The sequence below is a fragment of the Mixophyes fleayi genome, chromosome 6 (genome assembly GCF_038048845.1).
Source record: "Mixophyes fleayi isolate aMixFle1 chromosome 6, aMixFle1.hap1, whole genome shotgun sequence".
In the NCBI taxonomy this organism is placed as follows: domain Eukaryota; kingdom Metazoa; phylum Chordata; class Amphibia; order Anura; family Limnodynastidae; genus Mixophyes; species Mixophyes fleayi.
Window position 1 is genome coordinate 200,284,252 of NC_134407.1, and position 26,678 is coordinate 200,310,929.

The 26,678-nt window shown below is 41.6% G+C and overlaps 1 protein-coding gene across 2 annotated transcripts in view; it reads left to right on the forward strand.

Annotated features, from left to right (window-relative positions):
• Positions 1–26,678, forward strand: part of HELZ (helicase with zinc finger) — a 93,123-nt gene that overhangs the window by 17,105 nt on the left and 49,340 nt on the right. For both annotated transcript variants that reach the window (XM_075178029.1, XM_075178030.1), the window contains exons 2-11: positions 7,283–7,510; positions 12,045–12,081; positions 12,509–12,633; positions 13,527–13,583; positions 13,927–13,978; positions 18,807–18,882; positions 19,642–19,840; positions 20,695–20,802; positions 22,997–23,294; positions 25,197–25,464. In XM_075178029.1, coding sequence (XP_075034130.1) covers positions 7,301–7,510; positions 12,045–12,081; positions 12,509–12,633; positions 13,527–13,583; positions 13,927–13,978; positions 18,807–18,882; positions 19,642–19,840; positions 20,695–20,802; positions 22,997–23,294; positions 25,197–25,464 — 1,430 coding nt within the window. In that variant the 5' untranslated portion in view covers positions 7,283–7,300. The remainder of the gene's footprint in view (positions 1–7,282; positions 7,511–12,044; positions 12,082–12,508; positions 12,634–13,526; positions 13,584–13,926; positions 13,979–18,806; positions 18,883–19,641; positions 19,841–20,694; positions 20,803–22,996; positions 23,295–25,196; positions 25,465–26,678) is intronic.

A 26,678-nucleotide genomic window follows, 5' to 3' on the forward strand; every position in this document is an offset into this window, starting at 1 on the left:
TTGTTTATCGCTGCTCTAAACAACGCACATATTATCCACACCAGACTTTTGTGTTTGCTAGAAATTCGAGATGTCCAATTACTTTGCTGTCTAATATAAAAATCCTCTAAATTCCTATATTCCTAGATGACTCTGTGTTCGCAGCTGATGGTTGTTTTGGAATCCTGTATTATCTGATCTGTCGTCTATAGAATATTTATGTGCTGAAACACTATTCTGTTGGCTTTACCATAGGTCTGTTATGACACTATAGGTTGGCTGCATGTGTCACTCTTATGCCACCGTTGAAAACAAGGCGTTGTTGGTTTGTGTTGTTTAGTAATTTTGTGATCAACATTTCATTTGGACATTTCCCATGATCAAGCAAAGTTTATTTTTACAGAAAAATGAAAGGGTACCGTATGGTACTAATCAAAGCAATAATGAATATAAATATTAATTATTAATATATTCTGACTGTATTAGCAGCTTCCAATAGACTTTCTACTGATCTGTCTCCATATGTAAAGAACAGTAAAAAATACTGAGGTGCCAATATGTCAGAAATTCTATTTAAACCATATAATAGCAATCCATATCATATGGATTGTTATATGGTTTAAATAAAATTTCGGACATATTGGCACCTCCATATTTTTTAAAGTTTATTTTTGTTTGCTGGGAGTGAGGCAGCGCCATATGTCTGTGTAGATTTAGGGTGTTTCCCACAAACAGAGCACAGTGTCACATACATTGAAATATTAAAGATCAGATACTAGGTGTTGCACAACCTTTACATTTAGATCACTCTATACCTGTCTGTGATTTAAACACTGGAGATGCATTTGGGACATTTATGGAATCTATGTCCTACAGGTAACTATGTAGAAGACATGTTGTTGTCCAAGCACCCAGGCAGATGTTAGGTTTTGTTTTTTGATTAATCTGTACTAGAAAAATGTTCTAATCTAACTATTTGTTGTGGGAGACACATCTTTTCTCCACATTTACCTGTAATATAGGTCTCGTATATCTCTCTGTTCTAAGTATCAAGAATAACTTATCAAATTGTCACAACCCTTCTATTGTTCCTTGTGTGTAATATATATATATATATATATATATATATATATATATATATATATATATATATATATATATATATATATATATATATATATATATGCCTTTTTGCAACCACAATCCTGATGGGCTGTGTAAAATGTACATTACCATGTTATACGTCCTATAGATAGATCTGCCTTGTGTATTTTTCAGAGCTTGGATAAAAGACTCCAGAGAAATGAGTGTTGGTGTTTTAGGCCATGTCCCGTTTTTATAAATCTTTTCCTTTTTTTTTTTTCTGTACTTCTAAAATCATCATCATTTATTTATATAGCGCCACTGATTACGCAGCGCTGTACAGAGAACTCGCATCAATGTGCTTTTGTTGTGTAAAATTGTCATTATTGATGGATATTTTGTTTCTCCATGAATATCGCCCACTGGGCACAAATCGGCTTAAAGCGCTGTTCATGCGACAGCTGTTTTGGTGCTATTGGTGACATCAGTATACAGTGTAGCTGCTTCCAGGTGAATGCAGCTAACTGGAGCTTAATGTTGTATTTAAGTTCAACAATGTTAATAGGGCATATTAAATAGTTTGTTTTGTGCCAGCTGTTTTTATACATTGTTCCCAGATAGTCCTGTTGCTTACTGGCATCTTCACACTTTAACCTTTTGAAACTCTCCTACTTCAGTCCATTCAGCAAAGTAACCTACAGTACAACCCTCATGACTTTCTTTGTCAATAGTTACTTTATCAAAGTGGTTTATACTAATCGGGCAGTCGTTAATGGATAGTTAGTCTAGGCTGTAGTAATTACTGTAGTAAATAGTTATATATTTATATTCTATTTATTATATATATATATATATATATATATATATATATATATATATATATATATACTTAGGTGTAGTGGTTAGCACTTCTGCCTCACAGCACTGGGGTCATGAGTTCAATTCCCGACCATGGCCTGTGAGGAGTTTGTATGTTCTCCCCGTGTTTGCGTGGGTTTCCTCCGGGTGCTCCGGTTTCCTCCCACTTTCCATACTGGTAGGTTAATTGGCTGCTAATAAATTGACCCTAGTCTGTGTGTGTATGTTAGGGAATTTAGACTGTAATCTCCAATGGGGCAGGGACTGATATGAATGAGGTCTCTGTACAGCGCTGCAGAATTAGTGGCGCTATATAAATAAATGGTGATGATGAAGGACACAGGTATCCTTTATTTCAGGTATTCTCCAGGTATCCTGTATTACTGTTTTGCAGGGACTATCCAGGGACCTTAGATCTTATTGTTTTCTGTAGTGCAGGGAGTTGCTTGTTTCCAAGGGAGGAGGTGAGGGAAGAGCCGAGTGTAGCCCAAAACTCCCAGTTCCCTTTTGACCAGTTATGTGTAATGACGTCATTGTACACATGCGACTCTCTACGCGGAAAGAAGGGCATGTGTGTGCTTCATATTGACATTGTATAGAGAATAATGGGGACTCCACACTGAAGGGCTGCATTTACAATCTGCTGTTTTTTTGGGGGGTTATTTCGTAGCAAGTTAAATCTTCAACATTATTATTTCCAGCTTGCCCTATGGCCAGGGATTCCTGCCGGGAGCTTGGTTCTTGTTTAGGGGCGACTTACACTCTTCCTCCCATGAATACTTGTTACCTGTGCACTGCAAAGCCATGCCCACGTTGTACACACTTTTGTGGTTCCTTTTATTTCATGTATGTAAATGCATTAAAGATTATTCAAAAACAGATGTGCTCTTCATGCAGATTTCACGCTTCAGGCTTATGTGACTCAATGCTCTGTAGGAGAAAGCCGCAGCGTATCTCCAGTAAGGATGCAGATTAGTGAGCTCGGGCACGATGCCAGGCACCTGTGTGTGATGTGGATTCCACTGACCTGCTCTGTGTTTATATATCTGGTCAGTTTATTGGTCTTCCTGCAGGCAAAGTGCATGCAACCTATGCGCCAAACTGATAGGTTTAATGGGCCATTAGAACTGAGTGATGTTGGTATAAAATCTTCACTACCTCTGCACAATGGTGAACACCACTATGCCTATTGTTTCCATATGCCCCTTTTGTCTCTTTTTACCCCCTTCCCTTTAGAGTCCTATACCCTATTTCTCATGTCTGCCCACTCTTTGTTCTTGTTTTGACTTGCGCTTTAGTGTTTCTGTAGGCCATGCGATTTGTTCTGTTAATTGCATCCATGCATTTATTAATTTGCTTATCTGTACACTTTGTTCTTATCTGTATTTACTTATGCCATCTTGTGTGTTGTAACCTGCTATGTACGGCGCTGTGGAAGCCTTGTGCCGCCTTTATAAATTAAAGATAATAATTTTAATATTTTCGAGGGGTAAAACATTTGCACAGATAATGATAGTGAAGCACAGGCCTAGAAAGGATTGGAGAGTAATACTATATAGAAACCACTTTCCAGACAGCATTGTACAACAAGACTATTCATATATCGACATTATCGCATTTTGGCATGGAAAATGTACGACAGACACCGAAAGTGTGATTTCATTCCAACATTCAGATGAGTCCAAACTCATTTCCTAATTTAAAAGCTTCCCAGAGTGATGGTTTACACCAGACATTTGTTGACAATCCTTTTCTACATGCTGTATGGGTACATACGTTATCGAAATATAAAACTTCTTGGAAGGCATATTACCTAGAACAAGGAAACCTGACTTTAGTTAGACATACTGCAACCAATACTTTATTGCATGCTCAATCAGTAGGTCCCTGACATTGGTGAAACTTTTACACGTTTTGGGATAAATGTCAGTGTCTGAAGAATAGGGCCTCGTTCTGTAGATTCTATAGTTATTTGAGAAGTGAAAGGCAATAAAAAGTGTATAATCGCGGTGGAACAGTTCTGGTTCGTGTCTGTCTTCATTTACAAGGCATGCAAATTTGCTCATTGATGACCATGCTAATGAGATTGCTCTGTTCACACCACCAATAAGTTGTTCATGTCCTCTCTTGCTCGTCAGATGAGAAGAGACTGCTATGATCATCTTTTTCTTCCTTCTGAAATACATTTCCCAGATCTTTGATCATCTCATCACGTAATTAGTTTTTCTCGCTGTATAAATTGATTCACTTTTGCTGCTTATTATATTATTTTGTGAGGCACAGAATGTGCTCGCACAGATATTTCAGCCCGCTCAGTGTGAATTACATTTTGTAATAATTGTGCACACTTTGTACACAAACCCCTCCCTAAAAAATTGTTCAAAATCTTAAACGATGATTTGCCTGCTCTCTGCCATTTAAGAGATTCCTATCTCTTCTTCCAGCACCCAGCCACTTTACGGTGTTCTCCATAGCAGCCTGGGGAATATTGATAGAAGACCAGCTGTGGCATTGATTCTTCAGCTCCGTGACTTTCAAAATTAATTAGTTCTAGATTGGGAGGGCCGCCTTTATAGGAGTCAACAGGATGACTCCCGGAGATAGGTGTAAGCATTAGTTAGTTGTTTTTTTTATTTGCAGAGGCTGTCTGGGTTTTGAGATTTGTTCAGTTATGTGTTATAGTCATATTGACCTTTTGTCATTCATTTTCTAGAATTTCAGTGGCAGGTGCCATCTTTCTTTTACATCACTAGAATGCTGCTGAATCAGTCTCCTCCCTCTCCTATACATAGTATCAAGGGCCATCTTTCTTTTACACCACTAGAATGCTGCTGAATCAGTCTCCTCCCTCTCCTATACATAGTATCATTGGCCATCTTTCTTTTACACCACTAGAATGCTGCTGCATCGGTCTCCTCCCTCTCCTATACATAGTATCAAGGGCCATCTTTCTTTTACACCACTAGAATGCTGCTGAATCGTTCTCCTCCCTCTCCTATACATAGTATCAAGGGCCATCTTTCTTTTACACCACTAGAATGCTGCTGAATCGTTCTCCTCTCTCTCCTATACATAGTATCATGGACCATCTTTCTTTTACACCACTAGAATGCTGCTGAATCGGTCTCCTCCCTCTCCTATACATAGTATCAAGGGCCATCTTTCTTTTACACCACTAGAATGCTGCTGAATCGGTCCCCTCCCTCTCCTATACATAGTATCAAGGGCCATCTTTCTTTTACACCACTAGAATGCTGCTGAATCTGTCTGCTCCTTCTGATTCCAATAGCACTGTATTAGGTTTGTGACCTAGCAAAGAAGAAAATAGGGAGCAGATTAAAAGAGTAAATATGCTGACTTTGATCTATTATTAATTTTAAAAAATGTCAATACACATTGATTTGGGCTACTTTATAGTCTTTGTTTACTTAATTCAGTGCTACACTTTCTGATCAAAAACTTGCAAAAGATTGTAGAAATGCTTTCACACAGTGCAAACCTCTCCCATAGACATTACCAATATCTCTTATTTAAGTAAAAAAAAAAAGAAATCTAACGTTTGGGTATAGATTTTATTCTTGTTGCTTAATAAGAGACTTCATCGTCACTATATTTGGGGTTCAGTATATAATGCCCAAGGAGACATGCACACACAAACTGCTTTTATAATTATTTTTGTAATGCCTGCTCTTGGCGTTGGCATCCTCTGGGCCAGCTAAGCTGCCTGTATTGAGTTAAAGCTAGAAGAGTTGAAGGGCAGAAGGTGACATGTTTGTGGAAGTGTTCTCATTGAGTCCTGTAGAGCCGTCACAACAAAGCCTCACACTCAGACCCACCCGCTGTGCACTGACGTACCACCGAGCCGGCCTGCCGCATCTCCCTTTACATCCATTCCAACGGGCACTGACGTGCACCAACGTGAGCGATAGGAAGATTTCACATCCAGTGTTTAAGACAAATCCCCTATTTTTCTGCCTATATTGTGTATATTTGTAATCAAATCTCCGTGAAACCATTAAGGGCTACGGAACGAGGTGTGCTATAAAAGTGTTTGGTAAGGTCATTTTAAAGTAAGTAGCATATTATTCAGGTAATGCAAAATGTGTAAGCGATCTTCGACCGAAATATCTTTCGGCCGGGGTTATAAATGTGCAAAATTTTAGCGAATCCCTGTAGTTCATCAGAGCAGATGATTAGTGTGAGATTTTTGAGATGTGTGGACTGGTACTAAAATATTGTGTCTGGAAAAGTTGAAAAGTCGCCTTAAAGCACAGTCTACTATTAAGCTGGAACTGTTCCCCACGTAATTCCAACTGTTCTTTTTTTTTTTTTTTGTTTCTTTTTCAAATATTGCTCATATGTCTCTTCCATGTCATATGTCTAGTTTGCTGTTGCCAAAATTATGCTTAAATGACACAAACGTTACTGGTCAGCAAGATCTCTGAACTGGAAGTGATCTAGCAGCCCTTTAGAAGCATCCTTCCCCCTGACTTATCATACCCCCTCCCACAAAACCTAATCTCATTGTTGTATTTGCCAACACAGACCTATGCGCATTTTAGACCCGCACGCCATGTTTCATATGAAACGCTAACACACTCTTGGGTCCATTGATTAACTGGAGCAAAAGATACTCATTGCTACATTCAACACCATCTTCTTGCGCTAAGCAGTGTGCGCTTTCCTTGAAAAATGTGCCTAATAGTATACTAAATACACTAACCGAAATTGCGCTTTTTTTCTGTGTGCTTAAATCTTGGGTAGATTTTTTTTTTGTTCCATAACACAGGAGGCAACCAGTGGCTCTCAAGTCCCAGTGTATTTGGGCAGCACAGTGGCCTAGTGGTTAGCATTTCTGCCTCTCAACACTGTGGTCATGAGTTCGATTTCCAACCATGGCCTTATCTGTGTGGAGTTTGTATGTTCTCCCCGTGTTTGCATGGGTTTCCTCCAGGTGCTGCGGTTTCCTCCCACACTCCTAAAACATACTGGTAGGTTAATTGGCTGCTATCAAATTGACCCTAGTCTCTCCCTCTCTGTCTGTCTGTGTATGTGTTAGGGAATTTAGACTGTAAGCTCCAATGGGGCAGGGACTGATATGAATGAGTTCACTGTACAGCGCTCTGGAATTAGTGGCGCTATATAAATAAATGATGATGATAGAGTGCCATGGGTTTTTCAAGCCTGGTTTAAACATCATTGCATGGTAAACACAGTCCACCAGAGCAAGGCGGCCTGTGCCCCTTATGCCGACTGGTATTGGTACAGTCAAGTCCGTGATGGGATGTTGGACGTTCTAGAACACAAGTTTTCCAGCATTGGGTTTTATATATAATATATGTATGGCGTCTCTCTATTCCAGGATTTCTGTCGCTGAGTCATGGCAGACAGAAGACTGGCTTATCCATGTGAACAAGCATGTGACTCATTCAGAAGACTGGACTACGAATCGGCGGTGACCCATTGTACGGAATGTCTCCTTTCCCTCATCCACTACAACAGCACACACCCCTCCAAGGCCAACTCCTCCCACATCAACCGCATCAAGATCGAGAGCCTACTCTACCGAATAGCCTCCTTTCTACAGCTGGTGAGTGTAGTCCTAGGCTTTCCTTCTTTATCTTCACAGAATAATGTGGGTAGAATGTTGAGTATAGAGCAAAACTGTGATGATTGACACGGACTATGAATGACCATCTTAATAAAAAGGGGATTGGTACATTTCACTTGTAAACTGTGCTATTAAAAGTGGATTGTGGTAGCACAGATAGAATTATATGGTGGTACAGGTATCGGGCAGGAGGATGACCTGTTATGTTAACATATATTCAAGTTTTATTGTAGTTACATTTTATTTTGGGTTTATTTTCATTTTCTCAGGACGTATATATAATCCATTTTTGTAATTATAACCATTGCTATATTGTCCCCTGAGGCTGCATATACATGTGGCCAAAGCACTTTAATACATGCAGTGGCCTATTTTAGATGTGTTGGACTTTAGCACCTACTAAGCTGTGAGCAGGCAGGAGCAATTGTCTTAGGGTCAATAGGTATTAACAGTCCTTTTTATCTGCAAGCTAGCCATTACATTTTGAGATGGATATTATATATAATATGAAGCATTTTCACAGAGCAGGTTCTGAAGAAACAAATAATTTTATGTAAGAAGTGTCCCGCAGACATTTAATAATCCTTTCTAGATGTAAGTGAGAAGGTAGATCCTGATGATGAAAGCGTAGGTAGCTCTTTCCAACAGTGTCCTGTTGCTGCTAATTCTTCTTCTATAATGGCAGTATCACAAGGGATTGTCCAATCAACTTGGTTACTTGACAAAGTATCCAACCAACTGTACACAGAACACACTGTGACTTCATTTGTAGACAAGTGTTATGGCTCGCGGCTATTGATATAAGCTTGCAGAACAGGGGACAGAGGTCTTCGCCTATAGCAGCTGCCTTTTCCGTAGAGCTTTGTGCCCTCAGGTCTTAAGCTTTTGTGTATTGGAAACTTATACCGCAGCTTGTGAAAATGAGGCGGTAGCAAAGATGGCGGCACACAGTCGGAGACTGGGTGGGGTCAGGGGTCCATAGCAGGTAGTGGGTACAGAAACAGGCCGAAGGGTCAGGACAGGCAGCGAGGCTCGAGGTACAAACCAAAGGCTAGGGCAATCCAGAAACAGGCAGAGGGTCACAATAGAGGTCTAATTGAAGTTTAGCAGAGTAGCCACAGGAATAACGAGGATAGTCACAGGTCAGCAACACACATGGGGCACAGGACACTATAACCGGGAGGAGTCTAAGCCCTTCCTGCCTGAAATAGTCAGACTGTCCAATCAGGGTCCAGAAGTTCAATGTGCCTAATAAGCTTCAGGAGGCTTCTTAATTAATTTAACCTATTTGTGCTCGGGCCAGGCTACCTCAGATGCCCGCACGAGGCACTGATTGTCAAAGCATCCCGGCCCTTGCCCCAAGCAACGGCCGGGACGGAGTTCCCGGAAATGACATCTTGGTTGTTGGCATAACAACCGGGACAGAAGAGGAAGCGACCTGACGTGACCCGTGGCTCAGAACAACAAGATGAGGAAACAATTGCCCAACTCCTCCTAGAGTAATAAGTTCTTCCAGATCACACATGTCAATACCTGAAAATGCATGTTGGTCAGGAGCTTTTAAATTACTAAGTTCATCATAGTGTTTGCTCAGCGGATACTCTTTGAGTAAGCCTTTTTTAGAGCGATTCTATGGATGTGCACACTCCAAAAACATACTAGTAAGTTAATTGACTGCTATCAAATTGACCTTAGTCTCTCTCGGCCTGTGTGTATGTGTGTGTTACGGATTTTAGACTGGAAGCTTGAATGGGGCAGGGACTGATGTGATTGAGTTCTCTGTACAGCGTTGCGGAATTGGTGGCACTATATTAATGTTGATGTTGATGTGTGCAATCCCTCCCAGAAGAGCCCTTGCACTTCTTGGAGATGGATAAATGTGTGGAAAACTGGAATAAACTTTGTGAAACCAACTTGTACAGATATTTTTTGCTTCAAGTAATTAGAATGCAGCATGGGAGATCATAAGGGATTAATACACATATTATAGCAATAAAGTGTGTATCCCTTGGACAACACCATGGAGTGGTTCACTCGTATATATCCTGTAGATGAACAAATTAAAGGATCATACATATAAAATACAGTTATGCCGTAGCCACAGTCTTACAAAAAAAAAAAGAGCAGGGAATTAAAGAATAAAACTGCGACACAAAACTTTAACACTAAAAAATAACAAAGGAGCTCTAAAAAACAAGCGAAAAACAAACAAACCAAAAAAACACAGGAATATTTCAGAATCTTAAAGTAACCAGAAGTGTAAAGAAGAGAGTATTTGATGGGGATTTCTTCTGGGTTCAGCTGCAGAACTTAGTGAAGATTCTAAATCCGCTTTTTTCAACAGTTACTGTGTCTTGATCAGACGGTTCACTTCTATCAGACATCCTTTATCATGCGGTCTTGGTAAAAAAAAGTGTATCTCCACTTCCAAGTACAGAAAAGTTAAATGTTTTATTAACCAATGGGAAAAAAGTAATTCATACTGCTGTAAATGAAAGAAAAGCATTGATATTGCAATTTTACAAACAAGCAGCACACTTAGGACTTAATGTTGGGTGATTGCATATGTTGCAGAACACAGAATATATTCAGAGGTTTGTTCCAGGAGTGCAGTGTGAGACCGCTGGGCACTTGCCTCCTGCAACATGGTAGCTGCTGAAAGCAGCTTCTCCTGATAGGGAAAGCTCAGAAAATTACAAGGCGTGGCAACAATTTAATTGGTCTTTTCCCACACTTTTATTTTTACATAAGAACACTTTATTGTTTCTATTCTAATTAAAGAGAGCAGGATGCCAGGCTGGATGTCACTGCAATACGAACCATACCTTCGTTTCACTTGGGTTGATTGGTATCCTGAGGCTACTGGCTTCAATGAGACTTGGTGACGCTGTTCTTCAACTTCTTCCTCTAGTGGGCGGCCATATTTTACAGGAAGTGGCAGTCAAATTTCAGCATGATTTCACCCAAATATACTACAGGGGGTTAAACCAGGAGGAGGTGTTTCCTTGTTCCGCTATATCTGGGTGACCATGCCCAATTGTATGGACAGATTTTAGCAGGCATCCCAGAAATGAACACCAGAGGGGGCTGCTGCAAACTTGAGTAACGGGGAAAGGCAGTGCCAGCCCCTCTGATAAGCAGGTACCAATTTTGACAGGGGTAGTTATCCATCCTAGCTACAAGCCACACCATTGTGGGAACCTGACTGACCATAAAAGGGGGGCTTTTCCCTGCATTCAAGAGACTTTGTAATTTCTAGCTTTAAGACCACCTTTATTTTACCTCTTGCCTGCCAAAAGCAGGGTGACCATGAGTTTTGTCACTGCCTTGCTGACAGAGAAACCAATCGGTGGACTTAATGCTCTGGGACTGGTGACTATTAGCTCTCCCTGATAGGTGGGCTGGGATGGTGCTTTGAACCACTTATTACTTATTTATTGTAAGTTTCTATAGCCCTTTCAGTGCTGTGTATGTTTTACAATAAAAGTACATTTTGTGTTTATCAAGATAATTATCTAGGTGATTTTGTACCCGTTAAGAGGCACCCAGTGTGCCAGGCTAGCCTACAAGGCTGTATCTGCAAATCAACCAGGTGTTTCTGCAAAAGAGTTAAACAGTAATTCGGTTTCCTCACGGTATCTATGTTGGAAATCCAATTCTGCACACCATCCCCACCATGAAATATGGCAGGGGTAGTATTAAGGCATGGGAACCTTTTCAGCAGCAGTGTCTACCAGTCTTACCAGTATCTATAGCAAGGTGAATGGTACACATTACCGAAGAATCCTGCTACCCCAAGCTGAAACTGGTGGATGAAGTTTCACCAGGACTGATCCAAAGCTCACTGCAAGAGGACACTGTTGTGACTTAAATTGATGACAATAGATGTCTTTGAGTGGCTGACTCGGAGTGTTGACTTTAATCCCATCTAAACTCTGTGACAAGACCTGAAACTTGATGTCCCATCACTGATCCTCAGCTAACCTGACCTAGCTACTGAATTTTCTGCCAGGATGAATGGGCAAAACTTGGTGTTCAAAGACTACTGGCTGTGTGTTCAACATAATATTGTCAAATTGCGGTTTATTTATGATGGCTTTACAGTATTGATTTGCATCACTTTAATAATATACTGTTATTTTTCTTTTGGGGGTACTCTTTTAAGATGAATGTGACTTACATATATTTTTAAAAAGAAAACTTCTAGGCTGTGATTAAAGATAGAAGGTGCTGAATGGTTTCTCAAGGGTGTGTGTGAGTGTATGTGTAAAATGTATGTATTTGGAGTGTAGTGATGCCGTGTCACATGACTCCTTGTAAGCCTTCCGTGAAGTTAAAACACACCACATATAGGTAACTTGTTTTGTTCTAAAGATTGAATAATGTACTTCTAATTTATACACCTGAATATAAGATCACCCACAGAAGTGTCTTATTAGCAGTTTAGTGCAGCAGAGGTTTATCTATTAATGATGTGATTATCTAATGTGTGCCCTATGTCTTCCTGTTGTAGAAAAACTATGACCAAGCAGATGAAGACTGCAAACTGGGTAAGTCCTGCTGTTGTCCAGTTCATTGCAAACATTCTGATACTTTTCTAATTATGAGGGATGAAACTTATCGCTGTGTTTGTTAGACAGGGATCACCCGTTATGTCAGTAAAGTTTATTTGCCAACTTGTGGGACCGGCCATCGGATTTTATCATTATCCAGTATAGGAGACAAAGCAAACACACATTGGTAGCTGTACAGGAAACATACATTGAGACCATACCTTGAGAGGTGAGAGGGCTTACAATCTAGAGATTTGTCATCCATGATGCTAATGGTTAGCAGGTGACAAGGTATCTACTTAAGATTAATGAGTTTTGAAAATAAACTAAACCTGAAAATAAACTTTAACCTGATCTCTATTTAGGCTATTGAAATGTAAACAAAATAACTAAATGATGAGAACAACTCTCTCTCTCTTTATAGTTCTGGGGCCGGGCCGGACACAGTTGGACGCCTCTGTTCATGCTGTTCTTTGCTGTTTGCACCTTGAGGGAAAGCTGCAGATCGTGTCTAGTGTATTGTCCAAAACTCTTATTGGGGAACCACTGGTAAGTTGCTTTCCTACACCGGATACATAAACTTCTGTATGGAGGACTCAATAACCAAATTAATCTTTCTGCGCCAACATAAATTGCCTCCAAGTTCCCTGGAAGGTTTCCTCTCTCCCTGATGTCTCCTATTTGGAGGTCATCCTATACTGCCCCCTTAAGTGTCACTTTCTGTATTCGGCAGTTATCTTCTACGGCCTACTATATTGGGTTCTTTCAGTACACAGGTCATATTGTACTAAGTGTTTTATATTAGATAGATGTGATAATTCACCACTTTTATGAAATATAAGAATACAAGTTAACCCGTGCATAATACTCATGCATTCTAGTCAAATCAAGCTACTTAAGGTGTTAAAAAAGGTTCTTGTCATGCATTTGGGCCTAGCCCAGGCCTCCTCAGGGGAAGAGCGTTACTTCCCGACGCAAGCGCCCTTTTTTAACGTGGTTTTGTCCACATGTCACCACCTCATCATTCTTCTCCATCACCTCATCCTTCATCTTCATCGCCACATCCTTCATCAAGCTACTTAAGGTGTTAAAAACTCCCCACTGTCACCCCCGGCAACCACCAACCACTCCCAACTGTCACTTCTCCTTCAAGAAATATATAGGTCAGTGTATAACTCTGCCCAGCAGGTGGCGCTGCAGCTTTTTTTTTTTTTTTTCACACACACGCCACTAGGCATTTATATAGTAGATTAGGAGGCAAGAGCCGCACTGCTCCCCTATTTTCCGAATTTAAAGAACAGCTTTATCAAACGAATGTTAAGGACCTTCTTTGGCGAATAAATCTTAAGGGGTAGCACAGAAAGCAGTGTTAGAGCCATCTACTGCATGATAATATTTTAATGTAACACGGATAGTATTGTGCTTTTTCTTTTTGTCCTTAGAATGGAATGGTAACCAAGGATCTGTCACGAATAAAGTCTCTGCTTTCTGAAATCGAGGTATGTAGCAATAACTACCTCCCATTTATTGCCCTCTCTTTTGTAATAAACAACCTCTCCACTTATGGTTTGTTTTGAGCAATAAGATTTCTGCTGGTCCAAAGTCTGGAAGAAATAAGTTCCTCAACTGTATTTATATTTTCTGAGGAACAACGATGGCTGCTATTATTTCACACACTTTAACAGGCAATTTTCTCTAATGTTGTTCCTGGTAACCTTACTCTGAATAAATGTACTGTATACATAATGTAGCTTAAATATTTCACAGTGCTGCATAGTGTGCATTTCTCCTGAACATGGTTTCCTCGTGCGATGTAATGAATTGTCTCCTCTCTTCTGGCAGAATGTTGGAAACACAATCCGCTCTGGTTACCATGTGGAGGATTTGGATGATGGTAGGAAGTTTATTTTACCTTATTAATAAATTGCTGTGATGTTTTCTGTACTGACGGTCCCTGTACATTGACTGGTCCAGTTTATCATTCCTTCTATTGGGATTTATCTGTGGTTACTAGTGATCATATTGGTGCCGTTCACTATTTTGGTTGCTTGTCAGGAGGTTATGCTGTTCCCATTTTTTGCTGCCCATTAGGGACAGTTGGGGAAAGGACTTATCTGACTATTCAAACTCTCCGGTTGCAGAATGTTTAGTTGGAGAGGTTCCTTTCTGCAAGTTTTGAGATGAGAGAGAAATCAGTGTTTTGGAAACGTGTTATGTATATGTGAGACAGGTGTAAGAACTGGGGGTATGAGGGGACCAATGCAGTGTTCTGACATAAAGTGCTGGGGAATAAGGAATGTGTTGCGATTGTGCGGAAGGATATGCTGTCTATGTTGTTGGCATATGGGCTGGGTGAATGTTTTTTGTGGGGTATATGCCTCTTATAGGACGGTGCCTCTTTGGGCTCATTCGTGTGTCGGGCAAAATTCCTTCTGCAGATGTTTTATGTAAGGATGGTGCCTATTAGCGATTTGTTTATATTTTTGATTGTGTGCCAGACAGTGGCTGCTGAGAACATTTGTGAATGGAGGAAAAGAATGTGAGGAATGATTTCAATTAATTGAACCATAAGGTTAATTTGTTGTAGAATACAATCAGCGAGAATGTTAGCTGTGACCATTAATAGCCTTCAGAGACTTGCCATTCTCCTACATGGGGGACACTGCTACTTGGGGTTGAGGTGAGGACACAGGAGCTGGGCACTGTAGGGTTGAAGCTCATCCCAGCCCCACTGATCCTCCGTTCTAATTAAGCGCCTAAGGAGATGGGCAGGTTTTTGGGGGTGTTAGGGTTGTTTATTGTTTAATTTTTGTTGATACTTTGTAATGCAGACTGTGCTGCGAGTGCAGCACTGTGGTTGTCACACCCCAATGCAGGAGAAATTGGTGCCTTTATGTCAAATGAATAGTTCCAGGTGGGAGTCCTTGCTGCAGAAGTTAGTCTGCACTAGAGGATACTGTTTTAGCAGCCCCTGCATTTCCAATATGGCCACCGTGTCAGGACCAAATTAGTCTCTTCTCCCATTGGCGAAATAGGTCTTTCTGAAAAAGGGAGGAAGGAAATCTGTTATGTATTTCACCTGTAGTGGGATGACACGAGTATCTTCTTCATTGGATTGATTCCTTCAGGTTCTCAAGTTTCGGAGACCATGTAAATGTTAGAACTTTTCTTATGTTCTCTAAGGTGAGAATTCAGAATTCTCTTTGCGGGAAGAGGGGGAGCTTCTGGGTGTCTTGGTCCCAGAAGACCTGGTTGGATTTAAGGCTGAATCCTTGGGAGGTCAGGGCATTAACAAACTGGTTGTGGCAATTCATCATGCTTAGATTTGGATGATTCTCATGTTGATGAGGCAAAGTAGAGGATAGTCTCTTTTCCTTAGTGTTTTTACTTATCTGAGCTTCTGACAGATGCTTGGGCTAAGCTTAATAAGAATTTTTGTATTCCACGCAAGTTCCTGGTGACGTATCCCTTACCAGCTGAGGACATGGCTAAGTGGGAACAGCCACTCGTGGTGGACACTATTGTGGTTTGCCTCTCGAAGTCTACCGCTCTTCCCATTCCCGAGGCAACTTCACTCAAGAATTGAACATACAGGAAATGTGAAAACATTTTAAAGTCCATCTATGTGGCTGCTGGTGCTGCACTCAAGCCTTCACTCACATCTGCGTGGGTCATCCAGGCCTTGGAAAAATGGTCTGATCAGTTTTTTTTTAGGAGGATTGAAATCTGAAGTCAGAATTGCTCCTCGTGGCGAGGCATATCCTGCGAAGCATATCCTGGAAACTGCAAAGGTGAAGCTTAATCCCAAGAGTTAGACGTGCTTATAGCTAGTATGTCTACTAGAACAACCATTCCACTGAAGATGGTCTTCCTCTAAGGGATCCTGTGGACAGGAACGCTATAACATCTGTTTTGTGAACAAAGTCTAGTAGTATTAAGTGTTGAAATGCGAAAGGCATAGAATACCTCTGCGAGGCTTTTTTTTGATACTATTGTTTTTTTCCGGGATGACATCCACAGTCGTAGCAAGAAGAAACCTGTGGTTACACCCTTGGGCAATGGACGCCTAGTTAAAAAACAGCCTGGCTAACCTTCCATTTGAAGGCGTTCTTGTGTTTGGAGAAAAATTGGAAACCATTATACACAAGTTATATGGTGGGGAACCAAACAGATTACCACAGGATCATAGAGTAAGATGTTTTTCCACTTTCGTCTACAGTTTCAGGTGGCAACGAGTCATAGGCCAGGAAGGCAATATATCAGATAAAATTTCAATACTGCACCTACACAGTCCATTTTGGCCATTGTTTGCTAAGGACGGCAAAGCAAATCAAAGTTCACATCAATGACTTTTGTCAGGAGCAGTTCCCAAATAATAATTCCTGCTGATGAAACTGTCAGAATAGACAAAGAAACCCCTTAAGGACTTGTATGACTGCTTTTAAACCCACTGAAGATCCTGTCTCGTGGGAGATAGGCCAAGAAGGGAGGGAGTTCCTGTGATCCTCATGGGTACAGATTGACCACGCTGATGTTCTAAGGATTTCGGCATTTCCGATATGGAGATTTCCTCTGCGGGAAACTTATTCTGATGCACGGTGCATTACTTCAGCAGGACCTTCGTCTCCTGGCATTAACACCTTGAATGTTGAAGCCAAGATCTTGAGTGCGAAGGGTTTGTCTGAAGGAGTTATTCAGACTGTGTTAAGAGCCAGAAGGCCATTGTCTGCAAGTAACTTTCATAGGCTGTGGAGGACGTATGTTTGGTGTGAACGCAGAAGACTCCACAATTATTCCTTTAAGCTTTCACATCTTTCCTTTCTCCAGGACAGTTTGGAAGCAGTTGGCCCTGATTACAGAGATCCAGGCTTTTTCTACAGGGTGTTTTACTCATCCAGTCTCCCTTGTTTTTCTGATGTTGCCATGTTATCTTAATTTGGTTCTTCAGCTTCCTCTGTTTGAACCTCTGGAGGTGATTGCATTGAATTACTTGGCTTTGGAAAATGGTATTCATTTCTTTGGCTAGATTGGTTTCCGAAGTGGTGGGCCCTGTCTTGAAGGTCTCTCCTAGATTTTTCAGGATGACAAGACCGTTTTGCACAAGAAAAAAATGGTAATTGTGCGCACAGGACTCACGTCCACGAACTGGTATGGGCAGCTAAGGGATCTACAGGAAGTCCAATCCTAATAAATGATGAATATAGACTTGATGGAAATAAAGACTCCATCTTTCCAACCTAAGGTGGTGTCCAGTTTCCAGCTAACTCAGGAGATAGTCCTTCCCAGGGGTTCTGGTTCTTAAGGTGCCCAGGAACAACTAGCTCTCCTGGATATGTTCAGAGCGATCAGAATCTTCCTGAACAGGACTTCTGGTCTTCACAGGACTGACTCTCTGCTGATTCTCTACGATGTGCAGAGGCGGGGTTGTCAGGCATCAAAGCAGATGGATCAGGTCCACTATTCTGATTCTGCAGGCTTACTTTAGTTCCATTCAGCCGGTTCCAGAAAGTGCTTCTGTTCAGTCCACTAGATCAGCGAGTGCTTCTTGGGTGACACGTCACAGAGACACCTTGTCCCTTTGTCCACACGTTTCTCTAGTTTAGCCGTTTCCATGTTTTTGCATCCAGAAAGGCTAGCTTTGGACGGGGAGTGTTGCATTCAGCTATGTCTGAGCATTCCCTCCCATAGGGGTGGTTTTGGAACGTCCCCCAGATAAGGATGTAGGAGATGAGAGGATTTTTGTTACTTAACCTTAAATCCATTTCTCCAAATCAATAGGGGGGACACTGCTTTCCAACCCTTTACGCTCAGTGTTCAGTTCTGTGTATTGTTTGGACTTTGTGGTGTGTTTGGTTACGTTCCTTAACCTTTGGGGATTTACAATTTATGAACTGAGGATTTATGGGGTTGAGAGAGGGGGAGGAGCTTCAGTCTTCAGAACTTTAACCCTTAAGTGCCCAGCTCCTGTTGTCTCATCTCAACCCCAAGGTAGTCCTGTCCCCCAGATGGATTCGGAGGAATGGATTTAATGGTATCAAAAAATCATTTTTCAGTGAATCCAAAAAAGGATATTCTACTTTATTAAAATGCTTATCAATTCGCTGTGATGTTTCTTGTAGTAGGCTTCTGGCTTATTTGGGGACTCTATTGATTATTTATTTAGTGGCCAGCAGCTGTTTAAATGAATAACAAAGCCTGTATATAAATTCAACTCTAAATTTGGGTACACACCGATGCAATCGTACCTTAGATGTAATGTGTCTAATGATAACTGAAAGTCCCGATGAGCAGGTCATTTCATGTGTACACACCTACACGATTTACCTTCAGTTCTGTGATCTTCATCTCTCACCACTATCTGCTGAAATGGTCGTGACTCTGCACACTTTACAGAGATTTGCCTATGCTGCCGGCCGTGAGTGCTTACACTTCCACATATGCCTGACGTCGTTCCACTGTCGATCAGGATGTTTCGGAAATTTAAAATTCCAAATTAACAGACCTAATGTGCTTTGGTACGATAGAACTTGATCTTGGGAGTCCACACACTCTTGCAATATCTGACCAGGCAGTTGTGAGTCGTGTGATCTGCACTATAATTCAATAGGTGTGTACCCAGTTTATGGTTGTTAACCTTGTTGCTCTATTTCCATTATATGTAATACAACATGTTGTGATAGTAGTGTATCATAATTGTATATTGTTTAATTATTGTCTCCCAGGTACCCATGATGGATGGCACTTTCGTCCCCCGCCACGGGGTGTTACGAGTAGCGAGGAGTACACACTATGTAAAAGGTATGTTTGTATATATGACTTATGTCTCCCTAGAGTTGACATATTGGGTACTGCCTTTGTCATTAATAGGAGAGATGTTTTATATTCCTCATTTATCAAATCTCTGGGAGTGGCACTTTGTTTTTGTTTGTGATATGATAATTTTGACATTATAGCTGATTTGGATAATGTCAAATCAAAACCTCCTCTGGTTATTTGCAAAGTGTTTGGTCAACTGTTTCATATGCAAGTGTTAGGTGATTGTGGGCTATCTTATTTGAATATGTCTCTTAAGATATCTTTTTTTTTTTTTATTTTCTTTTTTTTTTTTAAACCGCAATTAAAATAATTTCACTCTTTTCCCAACACTAACTCTGATACAGTAGCTCCCGGTTGTATGTCTTTACTTTCACACCTATAGACGGCTGAGACGCACACTTTGCAATCACAGATTGAGCTATCCAGTCTTTTTTTAATGAGGTAATGCTGCAAAAAAAGTTTTTTATTGCTTCATAAACTTCACAGTTGTAATCTGACAGAGCAGTAAGATATTTGCAGGTTGAGTGATTAGATAGTCTGGGCAACTTTACATTTCTCTGTTCTGCAGATCCTGGTTGAAAGTCTCCAATAAAACACATTGAGATTAAATTTGTTCTTATCTTGCACTTATTGACATTTCTTGCTTTGCCCAACGAGTGTTTATCCAAGATCCCTGTCTACCCTGCTTCTTGTAGTCTAATTGGCTCTGCGGTAAAGAGATTATCACCACTTGCTTTCCAGGTTCTTGGAGCAGGGAATCTGCCGCTATGGAGCGCAGTGCACATCCGCGCACTCCCAGGAGGAACTGGAGGAGTGGCAGAAGCGCTACGCCTCGCGCCTCATCCGCCTCAAGCAGCAGAAAGAAAACACGCAGTGTTCAGGCAGCTACATGGAGTCCCTGATCGAGAAATGGATGAACTCTCTGTCGCCAGAAAAAGTGGTACGTGACACGCTTGAGAAAAGCGTGGCATTGTGTAGAGCAAATCACATACACCAGATTGTGGATTCTGCCGATCTGTAGATAGATCTTGTGTTGTCTGAAATTCAGTGTCTCGGATAAGGATGACAGATAGTGCCTTGTAATCCACACTACAGAAGGCAAGACTAGAGTGTAGCTTTATCCTGGTAGGCTTATGGAAACTGGTGACGGTCCATTATTTAACAGATTGTAATATACATTGAAGGCAGTAGGGAATCCGTATCCATATGGAGGGAAGGAGAAGTGTGCTTGACAGCAGCATGGTGTCCCTGGCTTGGGAGGAGAGTTTTATAGAGATTGTATTCTTTTCAACCTGTATTGCCCTCCCGGCCAAGTTCTCCACCCAATAGCTTTAAATATCGTGGTTAGGCCTGAGGTTTCCATCCCTTTTAAATGATACGATTATATGGATAAAACTAACTCACTGCAAATACTGGAAGGAATGATATAGTTATTGAGGAACAAAACAGTCTGGATAGGAAAGTGATTTTTTTTATTCTTTATTATTATTGCTAAGCGTTCATTATAACGCAACAGGTTACACTATGTGAAGCAAATTAACCCAAGTTAGAGGAATCTGAATCTGTACTAGAAGGTTGACTACTTTTGCTTTATGTTCTCAACCAGCAATAGCAACTAGGAGAATAGCCGAATGCCAATCTAGTAGCATTGTTTGTCTAGGCCATCATAGTGTTACAATTTGCGTTTTGGATTTTTTTATTTCTTCTTTCTTTTTTACACTGACTTTCAATTTGTTTTTGCATTGATTTATTTTTCGATGAGCAGATGATGAAAATGTCTCTTTTCTCTTCCAGCTCAGTGAATGTGTGGAAGGTGTACGAGTGGAGTACAGTCCTGAACTTTCTGTCATTGTTACCACCAAAAAATCTCTGCAGACGTGGACGTTTCTCCTCACCTGTAAGGTAAGGTGATCTCTGACCACGACAGGAATACATACATTATTGCTGGGTGCAAATTTAAGGCCCTGGTCCATCGGAGGAAGGATAACCAGCAGTAGATGTAAAGTCAATGATAAGTTCACCTATTAAAGTGAGATCAGGAGCTTGTATCTTCCATCCCAGCCATGAGAGTCAAAACGTTTCACAATTGAAGGCATCGCCTGGTGCTTGACATAAGTAAATTACAATTATTAGTAATTCGTCTTCCTCTAAACACTCCATGGCAGCCTACACAATGGGTTTAGCTTGAACAGAGACGAGGATCAAACCAACTCTCTGAAAAGACTAGCATCTTTCAAATGGATAGTGGTTCTGGCTGAATGGCTGGCTATTACTGCTTCAACCTTGGGAACTCCATTTAGCAGCCCCATTATTCTGGGGAAATGATACAAGCAGTCAATTAATTTAAGGTTAATTTGACGTTTATCCAGTTGTCCCCATTCCGTATAGATTACGTCTCTTACCTCCAGCTGTACAGTTCTTGTGACGAGCCACAAATGAAGAGTGGACGGGTGTTTCATTAGTGCCCATGGATCTATGGATATGTTTAAGAAGATTATCCACACGGTCAAGGTTAAATAATCTAGTATCTTTCTTAATCTCCCCGGATTTACTGCTAGAGGACCGATCTTGATCAGCGAAGGACCCAACGGGCCCCCATGTTGACGGACCTGGAGTAACATCATCTAGGTTCAAGCTTGTTTATGACCTGGCTGTCTTCATTCTTCGTATGGCATATTAATCCTCCATTAGTGATGAAATTGTCCTGCATTGACTTCATTACTCAGGAAATGAACTCCTCAAATTTGCTTTGGGGGCTGCGTACTGGTTTCTCATGGCTAGGGCTTAGACTCTGCACAGATATGCCCCGTCACAATTATCATGTGAAGGTTTGTCACATGCTCCACAATCTTGTTGATGTGTTTTGGTGTTCTTCCTCTCAACAGGCTCTGAAAGATTACCGACAAAGGCATGGTGCTTAGCTAATTAACTAAAGTCCAAGAAAGATACATGTAGAAAGCACTTCTAACTAGAACCTGTGCGGTTTGGTTTTTTTGCTGGTGGACTGAGGCTCCATCATGCTGGCAGGTGGTGGTAATGGAGCCCAGTAGTTGGCAATTGCTCCTCGGTGCTAAGCCCAGCAATGTACGGTGGTGGTCAGCGCCTTTGCGGTACTCAGTGGTACGGATATGCTGGGGCACAGGGAATGGAACAGCGGTTCTGAGGCGCTCCTTTTAGTCTAGTCCCATGATGTCCTCCATTTTTCTGTCCTGGCATGCGCAGTGTACCAATTTGCGCACATGTGCCTGAAATTCAAACAATGCCCGCGTTTGCTCCCAGAAGGTAGCAACTAGCGGCCCCAGGGGAGGAACCACGTATCAGATTCCACCTTCAAAGGTGCACCGCAGGCAACCACGAAAAGCCAGGTAAGGCCACTGTTCTACAGAAAATAAGAGAACACTGCTACCTGCAACTACTCTTAGCTGGAGACAGGTAAACGGCACCAGGGAGGAGGAGGAGCTGCACTTTTTAACATCTGGGGCATTAATTTTCCTGTATCTACTCAAGCTAAGAAGGGAGTTAACCATTGTGTAGGCTGCCATGGAGGATTGAAAAAAAATATATAGTTTTCTTCGAGTGAGATGCGAAAAGAAACCAATATAACCACCATTGTGCCTGTACATCATCATTAAGGGTTACATTCTGAGTGTTAAATAGAGAGAGGATCTGTTGTAATGACCTTTTCAATTCCAAAAGCTATAACCTCAGGACCCCTCCTTCACTTTACACTACTAGAATATATGTGGAATCTGTCTATTGCCTCTCATTTATGTACAATGTTACATGTACCTTTTACTTTCACACTACGAGCTTGTCTGCTGAATCTCTCTCCTCCCTCTCATTTACTGGAGTAGTTTGTCTTTATTTGGCAATATTGAGGATTAATGTAAAAAATGTCACGGCTGACACTCCTGCTGGTCACCGTCAGCTCTGCTCCCTACTTAGCCTTGGAGCTGCGTTGTCCGATCTCCACTGCTAAAAGAGAGACATGGCAACATTGAAGGTTGTCCGTACTGGTCCCTGCTGTACGCAAATGGTGGGAGTCCCGGGGTGGGACTGGATAACCCACTTTAAATGTATGTTATCTGTGTTTCAGCCTGCGAGGACGCTTCAACGCGTGGCGCTGTTGTACGATGCACACAGACCTCATTTCAGTATCGTGGCAATATCTGCTGGAGATGGCAACTCTCAAGTTTCCCAGGAGGTGCCGGAGAGTTGCCAGGAGTGGGTCGGTGAGAACATGACTCAGAACGGGATCGACCATTGCTTGTACAAAGTAGTTATCACGTTTACCACTGAAATATTTGGCACGTTCCGACAGACTGTAGTGTTTGACTTTGGAGTGGAACCGGTGCTTATGCAGAGAATCATGGTGGACGCTGCTTCAACTGAAGGTAAAATGTAATGTCAAGGTCACTGTAGCTTCCAACACCTGCTGAGTCCCTTGATTGTGGCATTTAGAGGAATATTTACTGGGCCTACTTTTAAACATAATCTAATCAGCCTAAATATGTGGACAGGTGATTGTTTTTGTTTTACTACACAGTGTCCGTTTTCATGATCTATGCGAGTGCTCTGGCAGAATTTCAACTTTTATCATGTTTGGGGCTCATCAGTGTTAGGTAGGGTTTTCTTCCCAGCATTTGAAGCACCATAGAGACATGCCATACACTGAACACATAATGGGCAAAACATTGACTGAAAGGAGAACTCCACTCAAAACTAAAATCGATATTTGTAAATGGTTATCTCAGAAGTATCTCCTGCAATAGAGAGGCTTATCTGCATGTAGTTAGTAGGAAGACTTGTTCTGTGACGTTCTTCCTTAGTAATACATAAGAACTTTACACACTGGTATAAGGAGATTTTTGCTGCGTTCCATCCCCTGGACGTTCCTCCGGTGACAGGAATTGATCCGAGTGTTAAGCATGTACCTCCAGCCTCCTTTCCCCAGCACTCTGCCAGCTGAACACATTAAGCTGTTACAGTAGGTTCATAGCCGTGCATAATTTCAGTCATGTTATTTCGGACGCCTCGGGGTGATAAGATGAAGTTCAGTGAGTTTTATTATTCGCTTTCCCATTCCCGGCTGCCAAGTTAATCAGACAGAACTAAACAAGGAGATGAGATGTCGGCACTTCACCTTTCCATCGCTATCTGTTCAACCTATGCTGCGGAGTTTTTATTTTAGAGCCTGGCCTAGATGTTCAGCAATATTGCACCTCTTTATACATCCGCGCTAATCTTATGAATGGTGAACCTGAAATTAGCCACCCAGGTCGGAAATCTGTAGCATGAATTTTCACTAAATGGGATGCGTCTTTTGTGATCCCCAATCGCTGGCAGTTATGACTAATAAAATATTGATCTGGGTTGCCTGAAAATTGGAATGTCTGATGACTATTGTTTGGTTACTGCTCGACTGTACATGTGAACCAACCTGTTTGGGCGCCCACGGTGGCTCTGTGCAACTTTAGTCTTTACATTCCATGTTGAAGAATTGATATTTTATTTTCCCAAGTAACAGTATAAGATTAGATTGCTTCTGGGCATGGAAATTCCCTTAGGCTGCAGTCTACGCAAAAGAGTTTCTAGCACAGAACCATCTAATTGCTATTTAGTGGCAACGTGCTGTAAATGACTTGGGATTGTAGATTAGTACGTTCTCCTGCAGTTTTCCAGGGACACTTGACAGGCTGCTCTCCGTACTATTATTTGGATGACGAAAATCTGTCCTGTTCTTATTTTCAGGAATTTATTGAAACCTTATTACAACCAGCTCCAGATAGAGTAGATATGAAATGTCAAAGTTTTGTTTTTATTAAAGCATGAACGTCACGTACCTTATTTACGCGCTAGTGGTTCCAATATATTTGGTATTAAGAAGAAAAAAACTGATACAGAGAATTAGATATAGTCCAGTTTAGATGAGCCAGACCAGATAAAACTACCCTCTGCAGCCACTAGGTGGCCCACAGTTTGCAGATTCTCCAAGTGAGCTCCAAAACTGATGTAACAAGTATTAAAAACATTGGGCCAATATTTATGATCCTGTCATTGTAGTGCAGCACTGTTCTGGGTGCTGACACGGTGTGAGTGTGACGACTAGGTCTTGGTTTGAAATTATATAAACATAAATAAGGAACCTGTGTCTCTCCAGATGTTTTGGAGCTACAAGTCTCCATAATAGTTAGAGATCCACAGGTTGCCTGAGCCTGATTTGAAAGGTTCTAACACACTGTGAAAGTGATGAAGAGGTATATGATGATCTCATACTGAGTTTCCTTCCTGCACAGACCTTGAATACTTGATGCACGCCCGTCAGCAGCTGCTAACGACGGCAAAACGCTGGGACTCCATGTCAAAAACGATCGTAGAATTTGAGCCTAACGAAACTACTGAATTAGAGAGGAGTCTACTCGGCCGATACCAAATCCCCCTCTCTGCTGACCAGCTGTTTACACAGTCTGTCCTGGACAAATCACTGACCAAGGCTAACTACCAGTCAAGATTACATGATCTGCTCTATATTGAAGAGATTGCACAGTATAAGGAAGTCAGCAAGTAAGTGTCATCTTCTCTTTACCCACAGACTACAGCACTTACACCCCGCAGCTCATAGACATGATGATGATAGTCTTTTGGCTCTTATGAAAGCAGTCATCCCCCCGGGACGTAATAGCAAAGATTGAGCCACTACAACACTCGGCATGCCCCGGGTCATGATGGTAGAGATTAAACTTTTAAGACACTTGGCATGCCAGGTGGTCATGATGGTATAGTATAGCGTGCCTGGCGGTCATGATGGTGTAGCGTGCCTGGCGGTCATGATGGTGTAGCGTGCCTGGCGGTCATGATGGTGTAGCGTGCCTGGCGGTCATGATGGTGTAGCGTGCCTGGCGGTCATGATGGTGTAGCGTGCCTGGCGGTCATGATGGTGTAGCGTGCCTGGCGGTCATGATGGTGTAGCGTGCCTGGCGGTCATGATGGTGTAGGGTTTATACAGATATGTCATTTACCGTGCCCTGGGCATGGTGATGGACACGATGGCGAAGGTTGTGCTGCTACAACACTCAGCGTGTCCCAGGGTATGATGGTAGTTAAGGCTCCCAACCTGTGGCTCTCCAGGTGTTGTTAAACTGCAAGCCCCAGCATGCTTTGCTAGCAGATAGTGAGCCGATAGCTGGCAGGACTTGTAGGATCACATCATCTGGGAGCCACAGGTTGGCCAGGTCTGTAGCAGAGGACAATCTGCTTTGAAACTTTGTGTAACTTGGGACATGATGGGAGAGAATGAGCAGTTACATCACTCAGTGTATTCTGCCCAGGTGTTTCTACTTCACCAGCTTATCTATTCTTTACGGTATTTCCCAATTGTTCCCATTATTTTAAAGCACAGAACACACGTTGATAGCTGCAGAAACCCACAGAGAAACCGCTGTATTATTATTGTATTGTGATAGTAATCTTCTCAGCTATGAGCAGCTCCTGTTAATTATTAAATGCCAGACCGTCATAGATTATACCATAGATTAAAAAGGTGCATTGTGAGTTGTAGACACTTTTTTTTCCCCTTTAATATTTTTCAGTTCAGTCCTAAAGACAGACTTTAATATATATAACTTCTACCCATCTTTTTTTTTTTTTTTTTTTTTTTTTTTTAGAGGTGACCTTATCCTCTATAATACTATTCACACTAATGCACCATCAAAACGTTCCCAGTCTCCACTTTGAGCCATACTTGCTCCTTTTGTTTCAGCTGTGCCCTCTTCCCTTTA